Source organism: Halichoeres trimaculatus, unplaced genomic scaffold (assembly GCF_033239565.1).
Source record: "Halichoeres trimaculatus isolate MK-OKI-2021-1 unplaced genomic scaffold, fHalTri1.1 fHalTri1_scaffold_15, whole genome shotgun sequence".
NCBI lineage: Eukaryota > Metazoa > Chordata > Actinopteri > Labriformes > Labridae > Halichoeres > Halichoeres trimaculatus.
Genome location: NW_027437193.1, coordinates 20196007 through 20214252, shown reverse-complemented (window position 1 = coordinate 20214252; position 18246 = coordinate 20196007). Strand labels below are relative to the sequence as shown.

Sequence of the window (18246 nt, the reverse complement as noted above, 5' to 3'; positions counted from 1 at the left end):
GTGTATGTGTGTTCCTGTTTTGTGTCGTTCTCCTCAAACAGGAACTTTCGGCCATGTTTTCGGGGTGTTTGTTGTTTTCTCTGAAACAAGAGGCTGTTCTCAGGTCGACGCTGAGTTTTGGCTTTCAGTGAACCAGGGGCTAGTTTTGAGGAGGGTAAAATGATCCCAGATCAGTGTCTGTGTCGGTGTCATGCCATCCCCCTCGCGCTACTAGGTACGCGCCAGCCTCGCGATAGCCTCGCCTACAAGAATCAGAGCTCCGCTCGCGAACTGGATGCTGACAGGCGCGCGGTGCGGTCATCATGCAAAGGTTACATTGGATCCGTTTCAGCGAGTCTCTGAAGAAGCCGCTCCTCCGCAGGACCCGCACGGATAACAAAATGAGAGACGTTTAGCAACACTGAAGGCTCCAACCGACGTTTAACGGCAAGGGAGACGACAGCAGGTGTCCAGAAATGGACGCAAGTTTTGGATTTCCGCGAACAGCAGAGTGTACGCTGGCTCCTCTCGGCGGTAAAGTGGCTTCATGAGTGTCCAAAGTAACAGTGGAAGTGGTGGTGGAAGTTTGGAGGCGACGCCATCTTGGTCGCAGCTCTCCTCGTCCCCAACGATTTCTCAACAACATATAACGGCGACCGCAAAGAGCAAGGAAGGTATATTAGCCCACCAAGAGCACCACCGACTCTCTTTCTCCTAAATGTGAGCTCTTTGCAGGAAAAGTGGACTGTTTTAACCGTGTTCAGCTGGCGTTTGTTGAAGTAAAAATGGATGTCAAGTTCAGTGATGCCGTGAATGTGAAGCCAAACGTCAGCTGTCAGTTCAGTTGATGGCCAGTCTAAGTAGCAGCAGGCTACCCTGTTTGCACAAAGGCAGCGTTAGCTTGTTGTTTTGTTTGTTGGGCTGTCAGCTTCTTACATGATTCAGTGCTACTCGTAGCTGTTGATGCGACAACAGTGTTGTTGTTGGCAGTTCTTGACATTCGCCCCTTTTATCAGCATCTAGTTATATATTAAACAGCGTAGCTATGCATGCATCCATTAATGCATTTCGGTGCATGCTCCTGCTGCTGTTAACCTGAAAGCAGGCCCCGCATTTTACCTTTCTGCACAGGTTGCATGCACCAGTTTGCACATTGTTTTCGACGTGCTGGGACTATATCAAGATTCTGCTGAGTTGCTGGATGTGACATACCAATGATAAACAGTGGGTGTAAATGTGTTACTGTCAAACTGTGTTTTTAAGTTAGAGCATAGGATGAGTAAAAATATTTAGACAGGGGGAGTGTTAACAAGGATGTAAAAACAACGATAGAAAGTTTATTACAGCCTTTGGGATATCCTGGAAGAATTTAACCTCAACCTGATACTCATAAAATCAAATTAACAGATGAGAAATAACAGTTATATGTATCTTAAGTTTTAAGATTAATTACTTCTAATTACTTCCCCTGTCGTCCTGAAATAACCTCACACAGGCCTTGTAGTGAGCTCTGTTTTCCTGCCTGAGGCTTTCATAATGTCCATTATGCCTTTTAGGGCTCGCCCCTGTGCCAGAAGCTATGTAAAGATGACAGCCAGGCAATGTCCAATAAGGAAACAAACACTTGCAGCAGTAGCCAGCAGGGAGCAGGGGACCTGCCTGTGTGTGTGTATGTGTAAGTGTGTGTGTTTCTCCCAGGAAACCAGTTGTCATAGAAGAGGTCCCAGTTAGAGAGCATGTATGTTTAATCTGCTGCTAGTGTGAGAGTTGTTTTATGGTGATTTTTCCTCTGCAAATTTAGCCTTCCACCTTTGACATTAAAATGCAAAACTTAACACCTTACTGGACCTTTAAAACCAGAGCTGTGTCCTGGTTGACACCACCAGTTGTGATTTCTTCTTCTAAATAATAACATAAAGCTTGAGCTTATGGATCTACATATGAGATAAAAACATCATGTTATTTTCTGTTCTAAAATTAAAGCCTGTACATTGCACAATGTGTTATTTTAGCCATGGGATTTAACAGAGTTTAATTAATTTTGCTGACATTGCCAAGGTGATGCTCCCCACTAGCACTGATGAATTACCTGACAACAGTTCTTCTTTGAGCATATAATGGTTCTTCTTAATCATTCAAAGATGTTCTGGTGCCAGCTCTCAATCCTTGATTTCAGGTTGTCTCAGAGGCATTTCCAGTACATTCGCAGCGTTAAAGTGGCTTCAGAGCCACTGATTCGGTCCTGACTACAGACAGATGTAAAACTTCTAAGAGCCATTACCTCAGCCAGCACTTTGCTCTATTTTCCTTCTTAATATCACAAACTAGATTAGCACTGTGTAATGAGGCCATTGTGACAGTAAGTAATGTGAAAATGGAAAGCTGCTTGAGATTTTTGTTTTGACACACTGAGAGTCTCCGCTTGCCCTCCGCTCCTCTCCCTCCTGACTTCCCATCAAGAGACTGACCTTCCTGCTGTAGTTAGAAATGCAGTGTCACTCATCCACACCCTCCACCATCGTTGCGTGGAAGAGCATCTTTCTGAGGAGCTACCTGCTGCCCAGCTGAATCAAATCCATTTTTCTATTTTTATCCTCTAATCACTCTAATTTTCTGTAATCCTCCCCCAGATAGCGTCCTCCGCTCCTTCTCTGAGTGCTCATTTTCATTCCTCTCTAGCAGTGTCGTCACAGAACAAGTGTTAAAGGCTCCATATCTCTGATTCCTTTGCTTGTAACAGTGGTGGTGATGTAACCTCACTCTGTTGTTCCCTCGCGTCAGGCCCCATGGAGGAGCTGCACAGCCTGGACCCCAGGAGACAGGAGCTGCTGGAAGCAAGGTTTACTGGGGCCGTCAGTGGGAACACAGTCGGGAGCACTGGGAGCACCAGCGGAGGAGCTAAGGTAACCACAGAAAAACAAAAGCTTTATTTAACCACAGCGGGCTCAGATTACAGGAGTGTGGAAATCTTCACAATTCAAGAATCAGTCAGTGTCACAAAAGTACAAAATATTCCTGCATTTCTTCTTCTCTCACACCGACCAAACTAGAGGAATTTAAACACTTGTAGTCATACACTGCATGACGTTATTGAGGGTATTGTGTCAGCTAGGACAAGCAACATACCATCTCGTATGACCCAGTATGATTTAATGCTGAAGAAAATGTAAACAAAAGCAGAAGGACGCCGTTATAGCTCACAGAAAGACAAAAACATCATATTCAACAAAACTTTATCAGGAAGTGTTGGGAAGAAGAGGTTATCCTTCCTTCAGCTAAATCTAGAGTTGCATGTGGCATGCTTCAAGGTCTAAAATGTTTACAGTTTCTTTGGTTTTCTTTTGGCCGGCTGTTCTTCTCCTTCTATATCCTCTTTCACTGGCTGTTTCCCTTAAAGCTACTGATGTAACCAGCAATATTTTAAATCTTTAATATCAAACATGTTTTAATTTTTAGAAAGGGCTTCATAAGACTGAGAATCAGAAGAAATTGAGGTTCAATCTGTAGAGCCCTAACACTTACAGATACATTTAGCTAACAATCAGTCACTAAGCAAAATTAGATTCCTTCCCCAACATCAGATCTACAGACTCTAGGTAAACTAGCTCGACCTTTCTTTAGTATGAAACACGTCGCACATGATCACTAAGGGACTACAGAGTCTTAATGAGTTAGTTATGTTAAGTTGTGATTCTTGTACAGTGAAAAATGTCACTGCAACACCTTAAAAAAACCTGCTGTGCTGTTAAGATGTCAATAACAACAAACTACACTCCCAGGACGTGATGCTAACGCTAGCAGAACTCTGTGCTTTCTTGAGGCAGCAGGCATGTATTAATCATGACTAACTCCACCACGACAGAACCTGAGGTACAGGACAGGACGTAAACACTGCACCTTGGTTTCCATGGAGGGAAAACAGGTGAAAGTTCCTGTTTTCCGAAAAGGATGCATGTGTTGGAAAAGGCCCAAAAGACACACCTTTCACTAACTGAAGATCTGGATTCCTCCTCACACACGTCACACTGGAGACCTGCCTTGGGCTTTGCTTCACTCTTGTTTTCATTTCATGACGCTACTGAACTTTGATAGTACCACACACCTGCAGAGAACATTTTCATGTTGCCTCTGTGTGTGTGTGTGTGTGTGTGTGTGTGTGTGTGTGTGTGTGTGTGTGTGTGTGTGTGTGTGTGTGTGTGTGTGTGTGTGTGTGTGTGTGTGTGTGTGTGTGTGTGTGTGTGTGTGTTCACTTATTTGTTTGATCTCTCACTGTTTTGTAGGGGCTGGCGAATGAGTCCTCCAACCACAGCTATGGCAGTCTTGGCTCGTCCAGTGACAAGGAGTCGGAGGTAAACACTCATACACACACTGATCATTATTTCTGCAACATGCAAATATTTATTTTCAAGAAAGGAGAACACAAGCTGAAAACGAATCTCACACAGAAACAAAGCCTTGTTAGACACAGCTGTGTGTTGTCAGTACTTTCCCTCCTTGCTCTGCCCACTCGTCTCTCCATCTCTCCCACTACCTGCACCTCTCCTTTTTTTTCTCTCTTCCTAGAACTCTGATTTGAAAAGAGGGAGCTCCCCTGCCTACTCAGTATGTACTCTTTCTTCCTGCTGATCTTTCCTGCTGAACAACAACACCAGATCCGGCTTTGTTAGATAAAACTCAGGGGATTTATGCACTTTTTTCTTCTCTCACTTTTTGTATGCAGACCCCGGAGAAGAAGCACTCTGAAACGTCCAGGGGTAGGAAAAGGAAAGCAGACACGTATTCCGAAAGTAGTCAAGGTATGACTGACACCTGCAAGAAATCAGTGAAATGAAGAAACTGTATATGTTGGTGCACCCTTCTCGCCCTGCCCATAGACTTTCTGAGACCTTTAACTCAGGCCAGAGGCTGTGGCCTCACAGTGATAAGACTCTAATGCAGCTTCAGAGTTATCCTGGTTCAGTAACACACTTTAAATCTTTATTTTACTATACAGGAAAGACGTCCACACGTGGGCCCAAGATCAGCGACTACTTTGATGTGAGTTTTACCCAATCATCCCTCTCTGCATGCTTGTCAGATCCTCTCTTTTTTAATCTGATTCTCATGTTTGTTTATTTGTTTCTTCTGCAAAGTTTCAGGGTGGAAATGGTTCCAGTCCAGTCAGAGGCCTCCCATCAGCTCGCCGCTCTCCACAGAGCTCCCACTCCGCCCCTGGCTCAATCGTGAGTGTTTCACCAACAGTTAAAAAAAAAAAGCCTCAATCTCATGAGACACACAAAGAGAAAGTGAGTGTCTTTTGTGTTATTACAAGGTTTTAACGACACGTCTTTGTGTGCAGATCCGACAGAACAGCTCCTCTCCTACCAGTCTGTGTTTTGGGGAACACAATCCAAAAGCCTCCTCCAGCAAGTGTGTCCAGGTAACGTCAAACACATAAAATACTTACTTTTTCCCTGCAGGTCTTATTCATTGGTTTACCTCAAACGGGTTTATCTTTTCCTGAATCTGTTAGACGGAGTTAACTGGCTTGAAGCTCGCTGCTCTGGAGAGCAACAAGAGCCTGGACCTGGAGAAAAAAGAGGGGCGAATAGACGATCTACTCAGGGTGAGTTCAATGTGAATTATTTTTAGAGGATTTGGGTTCTCTTTGCAGGCTTGTTTCATGTTAAACATAATTTTTCGTGTCTTTTTTTTCTTCCCAGGCTAACTGTGACCTGCGCAGACAGATAGATGAACAGCAGAAACTTCTGGAGAAATACAAAGAGAGGCTGAATAAATGCATCACTATGAGCAAGAAACTGCTCATAGAAAAGGTATCTGCTTTGCATGTACACACCTTCTGCTCGATAAAAAGAGCAGCTGTGTCTTGTTTCTTTAGATCAGCCACAGTTAAAACAAACTGCCAGAGACTGAGGTCTAAAATCTAAACAGAGAAACACGGTCCTCATGATCACCCTCTGACACCTGATGTGTCAAACATGCCTTACCCATGTAACAAAACAGGAGCAAACCAGTGTGAGCTTGGTGTTCTCTGATGTTTTAGCTCTGCTTTGGCCCAAATCTCCTGAAGGAAGAGTTCAGTCCTTGGGTCAGTAAATCTTTGAATCTTTTCACCAGCTTCCTGTCAAAGAGCTGCACAGTGGTGGTGGGATTTACAGCACTGAGAGCAGTCTAACAATACATCCAGTGCAGTAATGTTTGGATATTCTTAAATGGGGTTTTGAGGTGTTTGGAGTTGAACTTTGTTTAAAAATGACAGACCACACCTTTATTCTGGGTGGAGATGTAACTAAGAGATTACAGGTGTGGGCCTGTAACCACAAACATTTAGTTTGTCTGTTCTCTCTCTGGGAACACCACACAACTTAGTAAAAGCTGCTTTGAGGAGGATCTATTTTAACGGGACTGCTGCGCCACCTTCTGGCCCGGAGTCTCACGCACACTGCTGTAAAGATGTGACTTTTAACCAGGTGTGTGTTTGTTGTGGAACAAATTTTCTTCAATTTTTTACTGGATACAACTCGTCGAAGTAAGGTTTTTATCAGTACAGTTTTGTAGCGCTGTTATTTAAAATGTGACAACAAGCAAACAGAAGTTTGTACCGTACGTCAGTAACCAGCTAAATGTAGCGCTAATAGGGATGGGTCTCGAACAAGGTACTTTTATAGGTACCGACCGAATTCTATCACAAGTACCAGGGACAGATTCACGGAAAATCAAAAGGTACCACTTTTAGGTACCTACCTTAATACACCCTTGTGGCTGTGAGGGAGTGGAAGAGTAGATGATTTTCCATGCTGGACATGAACACAGCATTGCAAGGTTATATACTGAAGAATAAATTTGTTAAGTTGAAAAGAATTTCTGTTTTATTATTAAACAAATTGATATTTTTTACCACATCAACACACAAATGTACCGAAAATTGGTACCGTTGAGTACCGATACTGACAGCCTGGTGCGGCAAGACATGTCAGTAATGTTAGTTAATCCTGGACATGTCCTGCCATTCATCTACCAAGCAGAGCTAACGTAACCTCAGTCTTCATTTTATTGATAGACTCTCAAGTTTGAACAGACGACTGCAGAATAAATGCTGACTGTGGGTTGGAATGAACATTAACAGACAATCTAACCCTTTTAGTCTTTGGGCTGTGTCACTCTCCAGTTTATCTTTCTCCTGCTCTTCTGTCCTTTTTTAATCTGACAGTTAGGCTCCTGTGTCCACCATCACTACAAAATTAATCACAGAAATCATTTTCAGCAGAGAAAAACATGGATCTCTCTCTTCACTTCTAAGCGTCATCAGCTGGCGTGGTGTTGTCATAAAGACTTAGACATGCAGGAAATCAATCCGGTCCTGCTCGACCCGATCGGGAATCTAAGAAGTAGCATTTAGAAATAATGCATATTGTTGCTGATAATTTCATTTTAAATGGTGGATTAGGCATGTATCTAGAAGGGAGACTTTTTCAAGATCCCCTAGAAAGTCCTCACACCTCCTTAAACATCTTTTTTAGTATCATGATAATGGCAAAACTTTTTTTTGGTTTTTCCTTTTTTTTTGAAGATGACTTTATTTTGGAGCTGAGTGACCCGGTTACTCCGACACATGATAAGATCATCATAATAAATCCAGGTTCTGATTGTCTCTGAAAGTTGTGTTTTGAATTCAATCTTACAGACTTAATTATGGACAAAAAATAAATTTCAGAAATCTGGATAAGTTAGCATGGCATTGTTGTTTTCATCAGTGCACTCATGGTTAGCCATCATGTTTATAAAATCAACAAAAGGACAAACTACTGGCATCATTTAAAACCCAGTCTTACTCAGGATACTGAAGTGAGTAAATTCAGTTCAGTGTTTAAAACGTTTTCTTGTTTTTCTTGAACAGAGCACCCAGGAGAAGCAGTCGTGTCGGGAGAAGAGCATGCAGGACCGTCTTCGCCTCGGTCACTTCACCACCGTCAGACACGGAGCATCCTACACGGAGCAGTGGACTGACGGATACGCATTCCAAAACCTGATCAAGTGAGAGGCTGCACATGCAAATATCTCCTCCACTCAAATGCATTTAATTCTTTTGGCCCAGTTTTCTGACTCTCCTTCTCTGCCTGTGTCTTGTCTCCTCCTTGCAGGCAGCAGGAGGGCATCAACCAGCAGAGGGAGGACATCGAGCGGCAGAGGAAGCTGCTGGCCAAGAGGAAGCCTCCAAACCCTGCGTCTCCCTCCGTCTCTGTCGCATCCACCTCCGAACCCAAGCAGCGCAAAACTAAAGTGGTCAACGGCAACGACTCCGACCCCTTCCTCAAACCGTCCCTGCCACAGCTGTGAGTTCACCTGAGCGTTTTCAGCCCGTCACTGTGGGAGATTATCTATCATAACTCAAGAGAACATACTCTGTTATTATAGTTACACTTCAAAACTCTGAAGCCAAACAATACAGGCTCTGATTCTGATTCTGTTTACTGTACAACAGGAGGGATGAGGATTAATGACAGTCGTAGAATAAAATGATTTTTAGTCCCAATCAGGTTTGTGTTCAGAGTTTTTGGTTTGGCGTACAGATTGTCATTTATGCACATTTTTGCAGACTGACCCTTGCGGAGTACCATGAGCAGGAAGAAATCTTCAAGCTTCGCCTTGGACATCTGAAGAAGGTCAGCAGCAAAGAATAAATGATCAGATTTATCACTCAATTCCAGTTCGGGGTCATTTTGTTCAGTCTTTTTACTTGTCATCAGTTTATATCAGTTGTGGCTTTTCACTTTCCAAGGGGAAAGCACAAGTTTTATTGTCCTTCAGCCTCATTTATCTTAGTTTGCCTTTAAAAAAAGAAGAATCTGAACTGTTGTGTTTGTGCAGGAGGAAGCAGAGATCCAGGCAGAGCTGGAGCGGTTGGAGCGGGTGAGGAATCTTCACATCAGAGAGCTGAAGAGGATAAACAACGAGGACAGCTCAGCGTAAGTCCACTCACAGCACCTTAAGCTGCTGCGGCTTCAGACAAAAGACAGTTCACTCTGTCAAAACAAAACATTTAAGAAACTGAGAATAGCTTCTGTACTGAAAACATGTCAAAAGTAAGAACATGAGAGTGAAATAAAAATCCTCTTGTGTCCCTCACGCAGGTTTAAAGATCATCCCACCCTGAATGAGAGGTATCTGCTGCTGCACTTGCTGGGAAGGGGCGGCTTCAGTGAGGTTTATAAGGTGAGTTCTGAAGGAGTGGAGAAGTTTCACCGTGTTTTCCTCCTCCATAACGTTTAGAGACAAATGTGTGGTTTCTGTTACATACACAGGCGTTTGACCTGTTTGAGCAGCGCTACGCAGCTGTTAAAATCCACCAGCTCAACAAGAACTGGAGAGAGGAGAAGAAAGAAAACTACCACAAGTAAATCACACACACACAGAAACACACCCTCATCTTCATGCACACTCTCTGGGATTCACGAATACAAAATGTCTCGTCAGTAACACACACTCTGTGTTGATATTTATTTCCTTCTCAGGCATGCGTGCAGGGAGTACCGGATACACAAGCAGCTGGACCATCCAAGAATAGTCAAACTATACGACTACTTCTCCCTGGATACCGACACGTGAGTGACCTTTGACCTCTGAGAGCTGCAGACCTGCTGGGTCAACATCCTGAGTTAGTTTATCACCAAGCACTGGCTGAAAAAGTATTTTTGCACAATTATTAAAGCAAGGAGAGGATCGTGAGTGTGACTTGAACTTTTGTGAAGAAAAGAACATAATGTTTCTATAAAACGAGTGCACTGCCTCACAGATTGCGTCAGCAGAAGCCTCATGTAGGAGCAAACAGCCCGCTGCAAAAGAGCATGAGTGAAACTGTCCAAATCAAAACTTATGATTCAGATACAACATGTCCTGACAAAAAGAGTTATGTTTAATAGTTAACTTCCTGCTCTTCACTGGATGTTTATTCAGATTCACACACACGCGCGCACACACACACACACACACACACACACACACACACACACACACACACACACACACACACACACACACACACACACACACACACACACACACACACAAAGGGGATCAGAAAACTGGCAGTCAATGTAACTAAACCAGTCCCATGATACTTGTCCACATAAACCACACGTGAAACTGTTTCTATGACTCAGCGTTTATCGTAGCATGTCAGCAAAAGGTTTTCTTCAGCCCACGTCAGAGCTAAGGGCTCATCATTAGTGAGATCTCAACATTTTAATGTTAAAGCTCCAATTAGCAACTTTACTTTCTTCCCCCATGGATAAAGTTGCATCTCTTTGCCGTTGAAATTAAAAAAAAAAGGAGTTAATGCCTTTTTTTTGCAACTAACGATTCTTTTACTAATCGATTGTTCTTGCAATTACATTTACAATTATTTGATGAATCAGGAAATAAAAAAACATAAATGACATGAATGTATCGTTACTTAAAGAATTAACAGTATGGGCAAAGTAAAAGAAAATAAATTATTAGACAAGATTAAAAACTTATTGGACCAAAAAAGCCAAATAAATGAAATGTGTCCTCAGTCTTTTCACCTGCAGGTCAAACAGTTCACCCCCTCCGTTGGTTTAATGAAATCCTTGGGATTTTCAAACGGGTGATGATTTAATAAAGAGACAAAACGAGTCCTAAAAGACATACCATGCATTTCACAACATACAAAAAGAGTGTGTTGGATTTTGTAGCTACTCATCTCGCTGTTAAAGGATAAGTTCGGTTTATACAGCTTTTACATTGTTTATAGAATGAAGTAGAACAAAATACTCACCCAGAATGTTTTCCTGATCCAAGCAGTGCTTCGGGAGATATTTAGATCCAAAATCGTGCAGCGGACGTGCAGACGTCTGTATAATGGGATCCATCGGGGCATAGACAGCGCCGTGCCTAAAACTGCATTAATCGTCCAAAAATTCGTGTTTTTCACCAATATTCCATCATGATCCGCTCCGGGTTGGTCCTCTGCTGCACTCTGTCACTCCAGACAGCGCTGTGTGGCTGTAATGACCTCTGAGCTGACGAAGACTTTGTTTATGTTTGCCCCTCAAAGAAAGTAGAAAGTGGAGTCAGCTCTCCAGAGAGTACTGCACATGCAGGAGGGGCAAAGGTTAACAAAGTCTTCGTCAGTTTAGAGGTCATTACAGCCACACAGGGCTGTCTGGACTGACACAAACTGCAGCAGAGGACTAACCTGGAGCGGACCATGATGGAATATTGGTGAAAAACACGACTTTTTGGACGATTAATGCAGTTTTAGGAGCGGCGCCGTCTATGCCCCGATGGATCCCATTATACGGACGTCCGCTGCACGATTTTGGATCTAAATATCTCCCGAAGCACTGCTTGGATCAGGAAAGCCTTCTGGGTGAGTATTTTGTTCTACTTTATTCTATAAACAATGTAAAAGCTGTATAAACTGAACTTATCTTTTAAGCTCCCCGGCTCATCATGAGCACAACAGGTTTGCGTTTTGAGTGCTGCATCATTGCAGCCGTACTGCTGTGCCATGCGAGGCTAGTTTTGCAAATGTTGCAAATAACACGGTGTGTGCTTTTACTCAGCGTGAAATACTCCCAAACTTAATTTATTTGGACAAATGGACTTCTCCAGCTCTGCCATTATTCACGTGTTTACTCGTTTCCCTCACCTGCCGGCTCGGCTTCTCCTCTGCCACACTGATCTGTTTACATGTGAAGCATACAGCCCCACAGCCAAGGTAATCTACACTCCAGTCAAGCGGGTGGCAGTAATGCACCTTCAGCTAGTTGCCAACCGCTGAATAATCGGACAAGGAGAAGACGAATAAACTGAAGACAAACTAATACAGTAATGATGCAGCACAGTGCATCTATCATAGAAAATCGTTGTCAGTGCTTTTACTAATAGATCCGTTGTTGCAGCCCTAGACTTCATTGTACACTTAACTCACGGTATCAGCCTCGGACATCATCTTGTCTTTTGTTGATGATAATGACACATCAGTATTTCCACTTTGTCTCATAATCCAGCTGAAAACTCCTAACAAAAACAATAAGTATCTCAAATTTTTATCATTTTTGAAGGTGTATTATTAGGGCCAAATTATCCACAGAGGTTTTCTTCCTCAGCTGAGTGTTTTCACATCCCTCTTACTAACCCTGACCCCCTGACGGACATGTGGAGGAGGAAGCAGCTCTCAAAAGACACTTCTACTTCAGAAGCTGCTATTTTAGCTTAAGGATCAATTTATTAACAACAGTTTTGTTAACTTTTTATTCAATATTCAGGTACTGTACATTTCTATGTTTTCCCAAGATCCATTTCATCAGTGTATAATTGTGTGTTCCTTTCTGTATTGCACCTAGGTTCTGCACCGTTCTGGAGTTCTGTGAAGGAAATGACCTGGACTTCTACCTGAAACAAAACAAGCTGATGTCAGAGAAAGAGGCTCGCTCCATCGTCATGCAGATCGTCAGCGCCCTGCGCTACCTCAATGAGATCAAACCGCCCATCATCCACTACGACCTCAAACCTGGTGGGTCACATGATGGAGGACTATCAGGAGATTCAGAAATGTGCAGTGACCTCTTTAAACTGGTCTGCTGAAGATGCTTTCAGTGTGTCCGGAGTGTGTGGAATGTGTGGGTGTGTGGGGTTTGGGTTTCTGGTGCTGTCGGTGACGCTCCTGTGATTCTTTCCAGCCCTGCTTCATCTCACACTCTGTACTGAGCTTGTCTGTCTTCATGCTTTGTAGGAAACATCTTATTGGTCGACGGCACTGCATGTGGAGAGATCAAGATCACAGACTTTGGCTTGTCAAAGATCATGGATGATGATAACTATGGCGTGGACGGGATGGACCTCACTTCACAAGGAGCGGGGACCTACTGGTATATAACTAACACACACACACACACACACACACACACACACACACACACACACACACACACACACACACACACACACACACACACGCACGTAGCCAAACCAGTACCCTTTATGCATGGGTGATGTGTTTTTAAACTCTGGTCAGGGTGAAGCTTTAAAACTAATCACCATTATTTTGACAGCTTTGTAAGACTTGTATTGTGTTCTCTTTATTTTTATATCACTGATCAGTAGCAGAGATCTGACAGATTACTTTTAATTCTTACCACTTGTTAATAGTTAAACATTTGAGAGAATCTGAATGTCAAGTGCTTCCCATTTTACTTTAGGTACCTCCCTCCAGAGTGCTTTGTTGTGGGGAAGGAGCCGCCCAAAATCTCAAACAAGGTGGACGTCTGGTCTGTGGGAGTGATCTTCTTCCAGTGCCTCTACGGACGCAAGGTACAGCACCAAACATCAGGCTGGAAAAATCTCCCCTCTGATTAATCAGTTGGGCACACCAGCAAATCAAAATAAAAGTTACCTGAGGACAGTTTACATTTGTAGTGGTTTTGTGTTTTTGCAGCCGTTTGGTCACAACCAGTCACAGCAGGACATCCTGCAGGAAAACACCATCCTCAAAGCCACAGAGGTCCAGTTCCCTGCTAAACCACAGGCCAGCACAGAGGCCAAGGTAACACACACACAAACATAAACACATACACACAGTCAGCTTTCACAAAAGAACATAGGATCTCTTTCACTGTGCACGTCATGCTGAGAAAGGGATGAAGTGTAGTGAGCATGGAGTTATGCAAAATAAAAAAAAACAGACAGGGTGAGAGTCTCATTGAGTGGATGTTCATTAGGAATGCACTGATATGAACATTTTGGCTGATACCGATATTTAACGATATCAATATTGGTAAAAAAAAAAAAAAAAAAAACAGGAAGAGAAACATAGAATAAGAAAAAAACACTCTTCTTAGGTAGTTTTGGTGTTTACATAGTCATAGAAAACAATATTATTTGGGTCTAGAAAGATCATTCAAGATGCTCTGAAAATGGCCGGCAGCTAATGAGTAAATCTCGTCCCACTTTTACACATAGGTCATTATGTTAAAAAATGTCCAACATCAACTGATACTGATACCAATATATCGTGCACTCCTAATGTTCATATTTCCTGCTCAATCAAAAAACTTGACTTCAAAACACTCAGATTTGTTAAAGCCTGTGGGTAAAAAAATATGCAGTTGGTTAGTAGAGTGTGAGTGGGTGACAGATGTGGTCAGCTGGTGAAACTCATAAATATCAATTAGTGTAGCTAGTGTTTCTCAAACCCCCCCCCCCCCCAAAAAACGAATAATGTCCAAAAAAGTTTCTATGATTAAGATTAAGCAGTTGATTATACTGTAGAAATTTAAAGTTTATTTAAACCATATGACCCAAAAATAGAGAGAAAACAGATGTCTCTGGCATACTGACTAACTCAGTGCACTAAAAAACACAGTATCAAGTTAAGAAATTAAATATTTTAAATATATTTTGCGATGATATTTTATAACAAATAACTTACTCTACTGGTTCACTAGTGTAACTTCTAGGAGGGTGAATTATCTAATTCTTGTCACGTTTTTGTTGTTACACTATATGACAGTTTAATGGGACTGATTCTGTAATTGGTTCAAAACCATAGAAATATATAAAATACTTTGACACTAACAGAAATGGAAACTACACAGGCTGAATCTAACATGTTGTTTTAACAAATTTAAAGCATATTTTTTTATACCAACCAGCATTTGGCACTGTGCCGAGTAATGTTAGCACCTTTTGGACCACCTCACCAGTTAAAGTCCACATGCATCTAACATCCTGGTTCCTCATTGCTCTGGTTGAGTAATTTCCATAGCTCATCATATCAGTGTTCTTCTCTCTGCCTGTCTGATACAATTCATTCTTAATCGACAGAACTGGTTTGAACAATTAAATTGTTTTTTAGGGTTTGAATTTATTCTTAGCATTTGAAATACTACAAATAAACAAATAAAAGCTACAAGACTAAGTATCCTGTTCTTGTTTTAAGGGCACAGTTTGTTATTGTGAATCCTGTGTGTGTGTGATCATTTTGCTCTCTTGGCTGAGCGGAGACATTTATCAGTTTTAATATCTAAAGGTGAATCAGACTCTTCCTCAGTATGATTTCAGTGTTATTCTACAGAGCGTTCAGATATTATAACTATTCAGCAGCGTGTTGACACACGCTGGGATCTCAGCATCAGCTCTGATTTGAGGCTATAATAAGAACACTTGAGAGCCGCTCTCTGGAGACAAAAGGTGCAGCATCTCCCCACACAAACCCACTCACCGCCTGCAGCTCATTCCACTTTTTTTTTTCCTCTGCTCTAATTTTCAGGCGTTTATTCGCCGCTGTCTGGCCTACCGCAAGGAGGACCGCTTCGACGTTCACCAGCTGTGCTCGGACTCGTACCTCCTCCCTCACATGAGACGCTCAAACTCCTCCGGCTCCCTGCAGCCGTCCTCCTCCTCCCTCCCTACCTACTGACTCTCCCACCACTGACAGGAGCCTCCGGCCAATCCCGTGGCAGGACTGTGCAGATTCATTTTTTTAACCTCAGTGGATAAATAGCAACAGGGAGAAGAAGAGAATTGAACTCATGAGTGAGCGACTGAGGGACAGAACAAACTGGACAACAGAAGAGAAATGAAAGACAGGAAGAAGAAAACTGTAGAGCTAGTGGATTTCTAAATGGACTTCACTTTATAACCCTGTAGGAGTTATTTCAACATCTCTAGAAGCTCTTTGTTGCCATGTCCACTCCGACCTCTCCTAGCTCTCCACAGTAACACTCCTCTCATGGATTTCTCCAACACACAGCCACTGTTCTCCATGTTCTCTTGTTGCTAATCTGAGGGTGAGGTGATCAGCAGAGAACAGATAAAAGGTTTGTCCCAGAGGAGGTCGAGTCTCTGAACGTCATATCTGGACTTTCTGCTTAATCAGCTCCTCAGTCTAATGTTATGAGGCACAAATGATGCTTTGAATTAACCCTTAACTTAAAAAATGATTTTGTAACTTTAATGGACTAAAACGAAAATGCTCCAGATTAAATTTCTGGGCTCGATTTGCACTTCTGGTCTGGATCTGGGTGATCAGGCCTCACATATTTGGCATGAAGTACTTCAGCGTGGGTTAGTCCTGGACTCTTATCAGTAGCCGAGTCCTACTTTCACATTCTCGTTTCGTTCCACGAGCAGCTCAGATCTGCTGCTCGGTTTACAGGAAATCTGTGAATTTGTCTTAATCCATCCTTGCTGTTCACATTAGAGTCAAAACGTTTCAAAGAGCAGGGCGTTACAGCTCCATGTTGTCCTGGACGTCCTCGTCACGCTGCCTGCAGAGAGCGGGATACATCAGCTGTTACTGTGCTGCAAAGACTCCCGGTTACGTGTTTGTTTCATGTGCAGGAGACGTCACCGTGAGGCTTCAGTTGCTTCCTAGAGTCTCACTTTCCTTTGTGTTCCTCCTGAAGGCTGTCCTCAGTTTGCTGCTATAAATGTTGCTTTGAGTTCTGATGTGTGAATGGTTTCCGCCCGGCGTATGTGTGTACTTGACCTGTGTTGAGAGGAGCGCTCTCCACAGCCCCCCCCTCTCTACAGCAGACCCCTGCTGTGCTGTTCAAAGGAGGGGGTGCTACACGTTCATCGATGTCTGGTTGGGTTTTTGTTTATCTTCATGTAAAGTCTAACACATATATGGAGCAAAGTCCCAGAATGCTCTGCAGCGAGGAGAGGACACACCTGTCCATGCTTGGTCGTTGCAGCATGATTCACTGCAGCTCCAGATGAAGTGGAAATGTTGTCGTCCTGTAAATAAAACACTTACCTGTACGCTGGTGTGACATTTAAACCCTCTGAGATGCTGGATGTGGGTTAGTCTGTCTTCACCCCTCTGCTTTAAAGAAGTCTTAAAGATTCTGTGTGGAGAGAAACACAGGTGTAGCTTCAGTAACACGACAGGCTGATTAAAGAGCAGCAGGCAAACACTCACAGCGTGCTGCTCACAGAAAAGCAAATAGTGATGTGAAGTGAAACAGGTGAAGTCTGTGTGCACTTCAATAAATTGTCATTTTATCCACTTTGGTGCACAAAGACGTGGAACAAATTGTCTTCGCTTCTGTCCAGGTTTTTTTCCCCTCCTCAGCATCAAGTCAGAGTGAGCATCGAGTGCATAAACCACACGATTATCAATGTGTAGAGCGTGTAAGTAGAGCCATTAGTGAGCTATATGTCAAATAACATTTTTCAATGGGAGAGCAGCACCGGGTCCTGTCGTTCATATGCAATAAAGATCGCCTTACAAGTCTTCATTCTGCAGTGTGACCCATATTTCATGAGCAGGGTTATGCAACCAGATGGAGCGCAGAGGAAGGTGATTATATCTGTGTGTCAATGACGAAGAGACACAGGCACAGGGAACGTCTCAGACATTAGCTCACTTTTTCCCTCCAAGTGCATCACATTCATTATGTTTCTCACATATATTTTTGATCATTCTCTTAGGAGCAAAAATAAAACTTGTGTTATTCTGGTTATTCCATAAATCCACGTATGATCTACATGGACCCAGCCCTCATGCTTATACCTGCAGTTAGAGAAAAACTGTAGAAACAACTCTTTCATTCCACGTGTTGATCCACGTATTTAAAGCTCCTGAGAGGAGTTTCAGGCTGCTTGAGACGAACACTGATGACTTTTATTATCTACTTAAGCAAATAAGAGCATCTACAACAAGCAAATATTTACAATGAGTCATTTATTAGACAGTGAAGAGAAAGCTTTAAAAACAAAGAGGTTTTGTTTTGTCCACAGGGGGGCAACAAAACAAACATAACCAAAATGTTCCTCTCGGGGTGCTTATAACTAACACTTTAATTTTTTTTTTTATCTGAAAAAGAAGAAGATAAACGCACAAGACACCAAATATGACAAAAAATGAGATTAGGATGAAAAGTAACAAATTTTAGCATAAAATTTGATCAGTGAAAAGCAAGATACACAGGGTTACAAGAAGAGCTCAGGTCTTCCTACCTTCACAGATATATCCTGCTTATGTCAGCTATCCATCACATCATTCAACAGAAAGAAGAAGTACTGTTACATTGATTAAATAAAATAAACTTTTTGGACCATCTTCTAAAAAAAATATTTTATAATTTCAAACACTTTTGTATCCATATTTTCTTGTATGATCTTTCTCAAAAATAATGCCTAACTTTTACACTAAATGTGAAAACTGCAAACAAATGGGAGTAAATAATTTGTTTCATCTATAACAGGAATAACCAAACCATTCAGCCCACACAC

At 42.4% G+C, this 18246-nt stretch overlaps 1 protein-coding gene across 5 annotated transcripts; it reads left to right on the top strand.

The window, feature by feature from the left end:
- The first annotated feature begins 47 nt into the window (after positions 1 to 47).
- Positions 48 to 17854, top strand: LOC141803862 (serine/threonine-protein kinase tousled-like 1-B). Of its 5 annotated transcripts, none has more exons than XM_074687900.1 (22): positions 48 to 653; positions 2761 to 2882; positions 4260 to 4328; positions 4543 to 4581; positions 4700 to 4775; positions 4973 to 5016; positions 5118 to 5201; positions 5318 to 5398; positions 5492 to 5584; positions 5682 to 5792; positions 7877 to 8013; positions 8121 to 8312; positions 8576 to 8642; positions 8848 to 8945; positions 9111 to 9192; positions 9282 to 9373; positions 9492 to 9581; positions 12351 to 12520; positions 12740 to 12875; positions 13206 to 13317; positions 13442 to 13549; positions 15275 to 17853. In XM_074687900.1, the coding sequence occupies exons 1-22, from the start codon at positions 527 to 529 to the stop codon at positions 15422 to 15424; spliced, it is 2280 nt and encodes a 759-aa protein (XP_074544001.1). In that variant the 5' UTR covers positions 48 to 526; the 3' UTR covers positions 15425 to 17853. The 5 variants fall into 5 exon arrangements, with proteins under 5 accessions (XP_074544001.1, XP_074544003.1, XP_074544002.1 ...); XM_074687899.1 differs by having other exon boundaries at positions 49 to 653; positions 5112 to 5201; positions 15275 to 17852; XM_074687903.1 differs by lacking the exon at positions 48 to 653 and adding an exon at positions 675 to 699 and having other exon boundaries at positions 5112 to 5201.
- Positions 17855 to 18246: the final 392 nt, after the last annotated feature.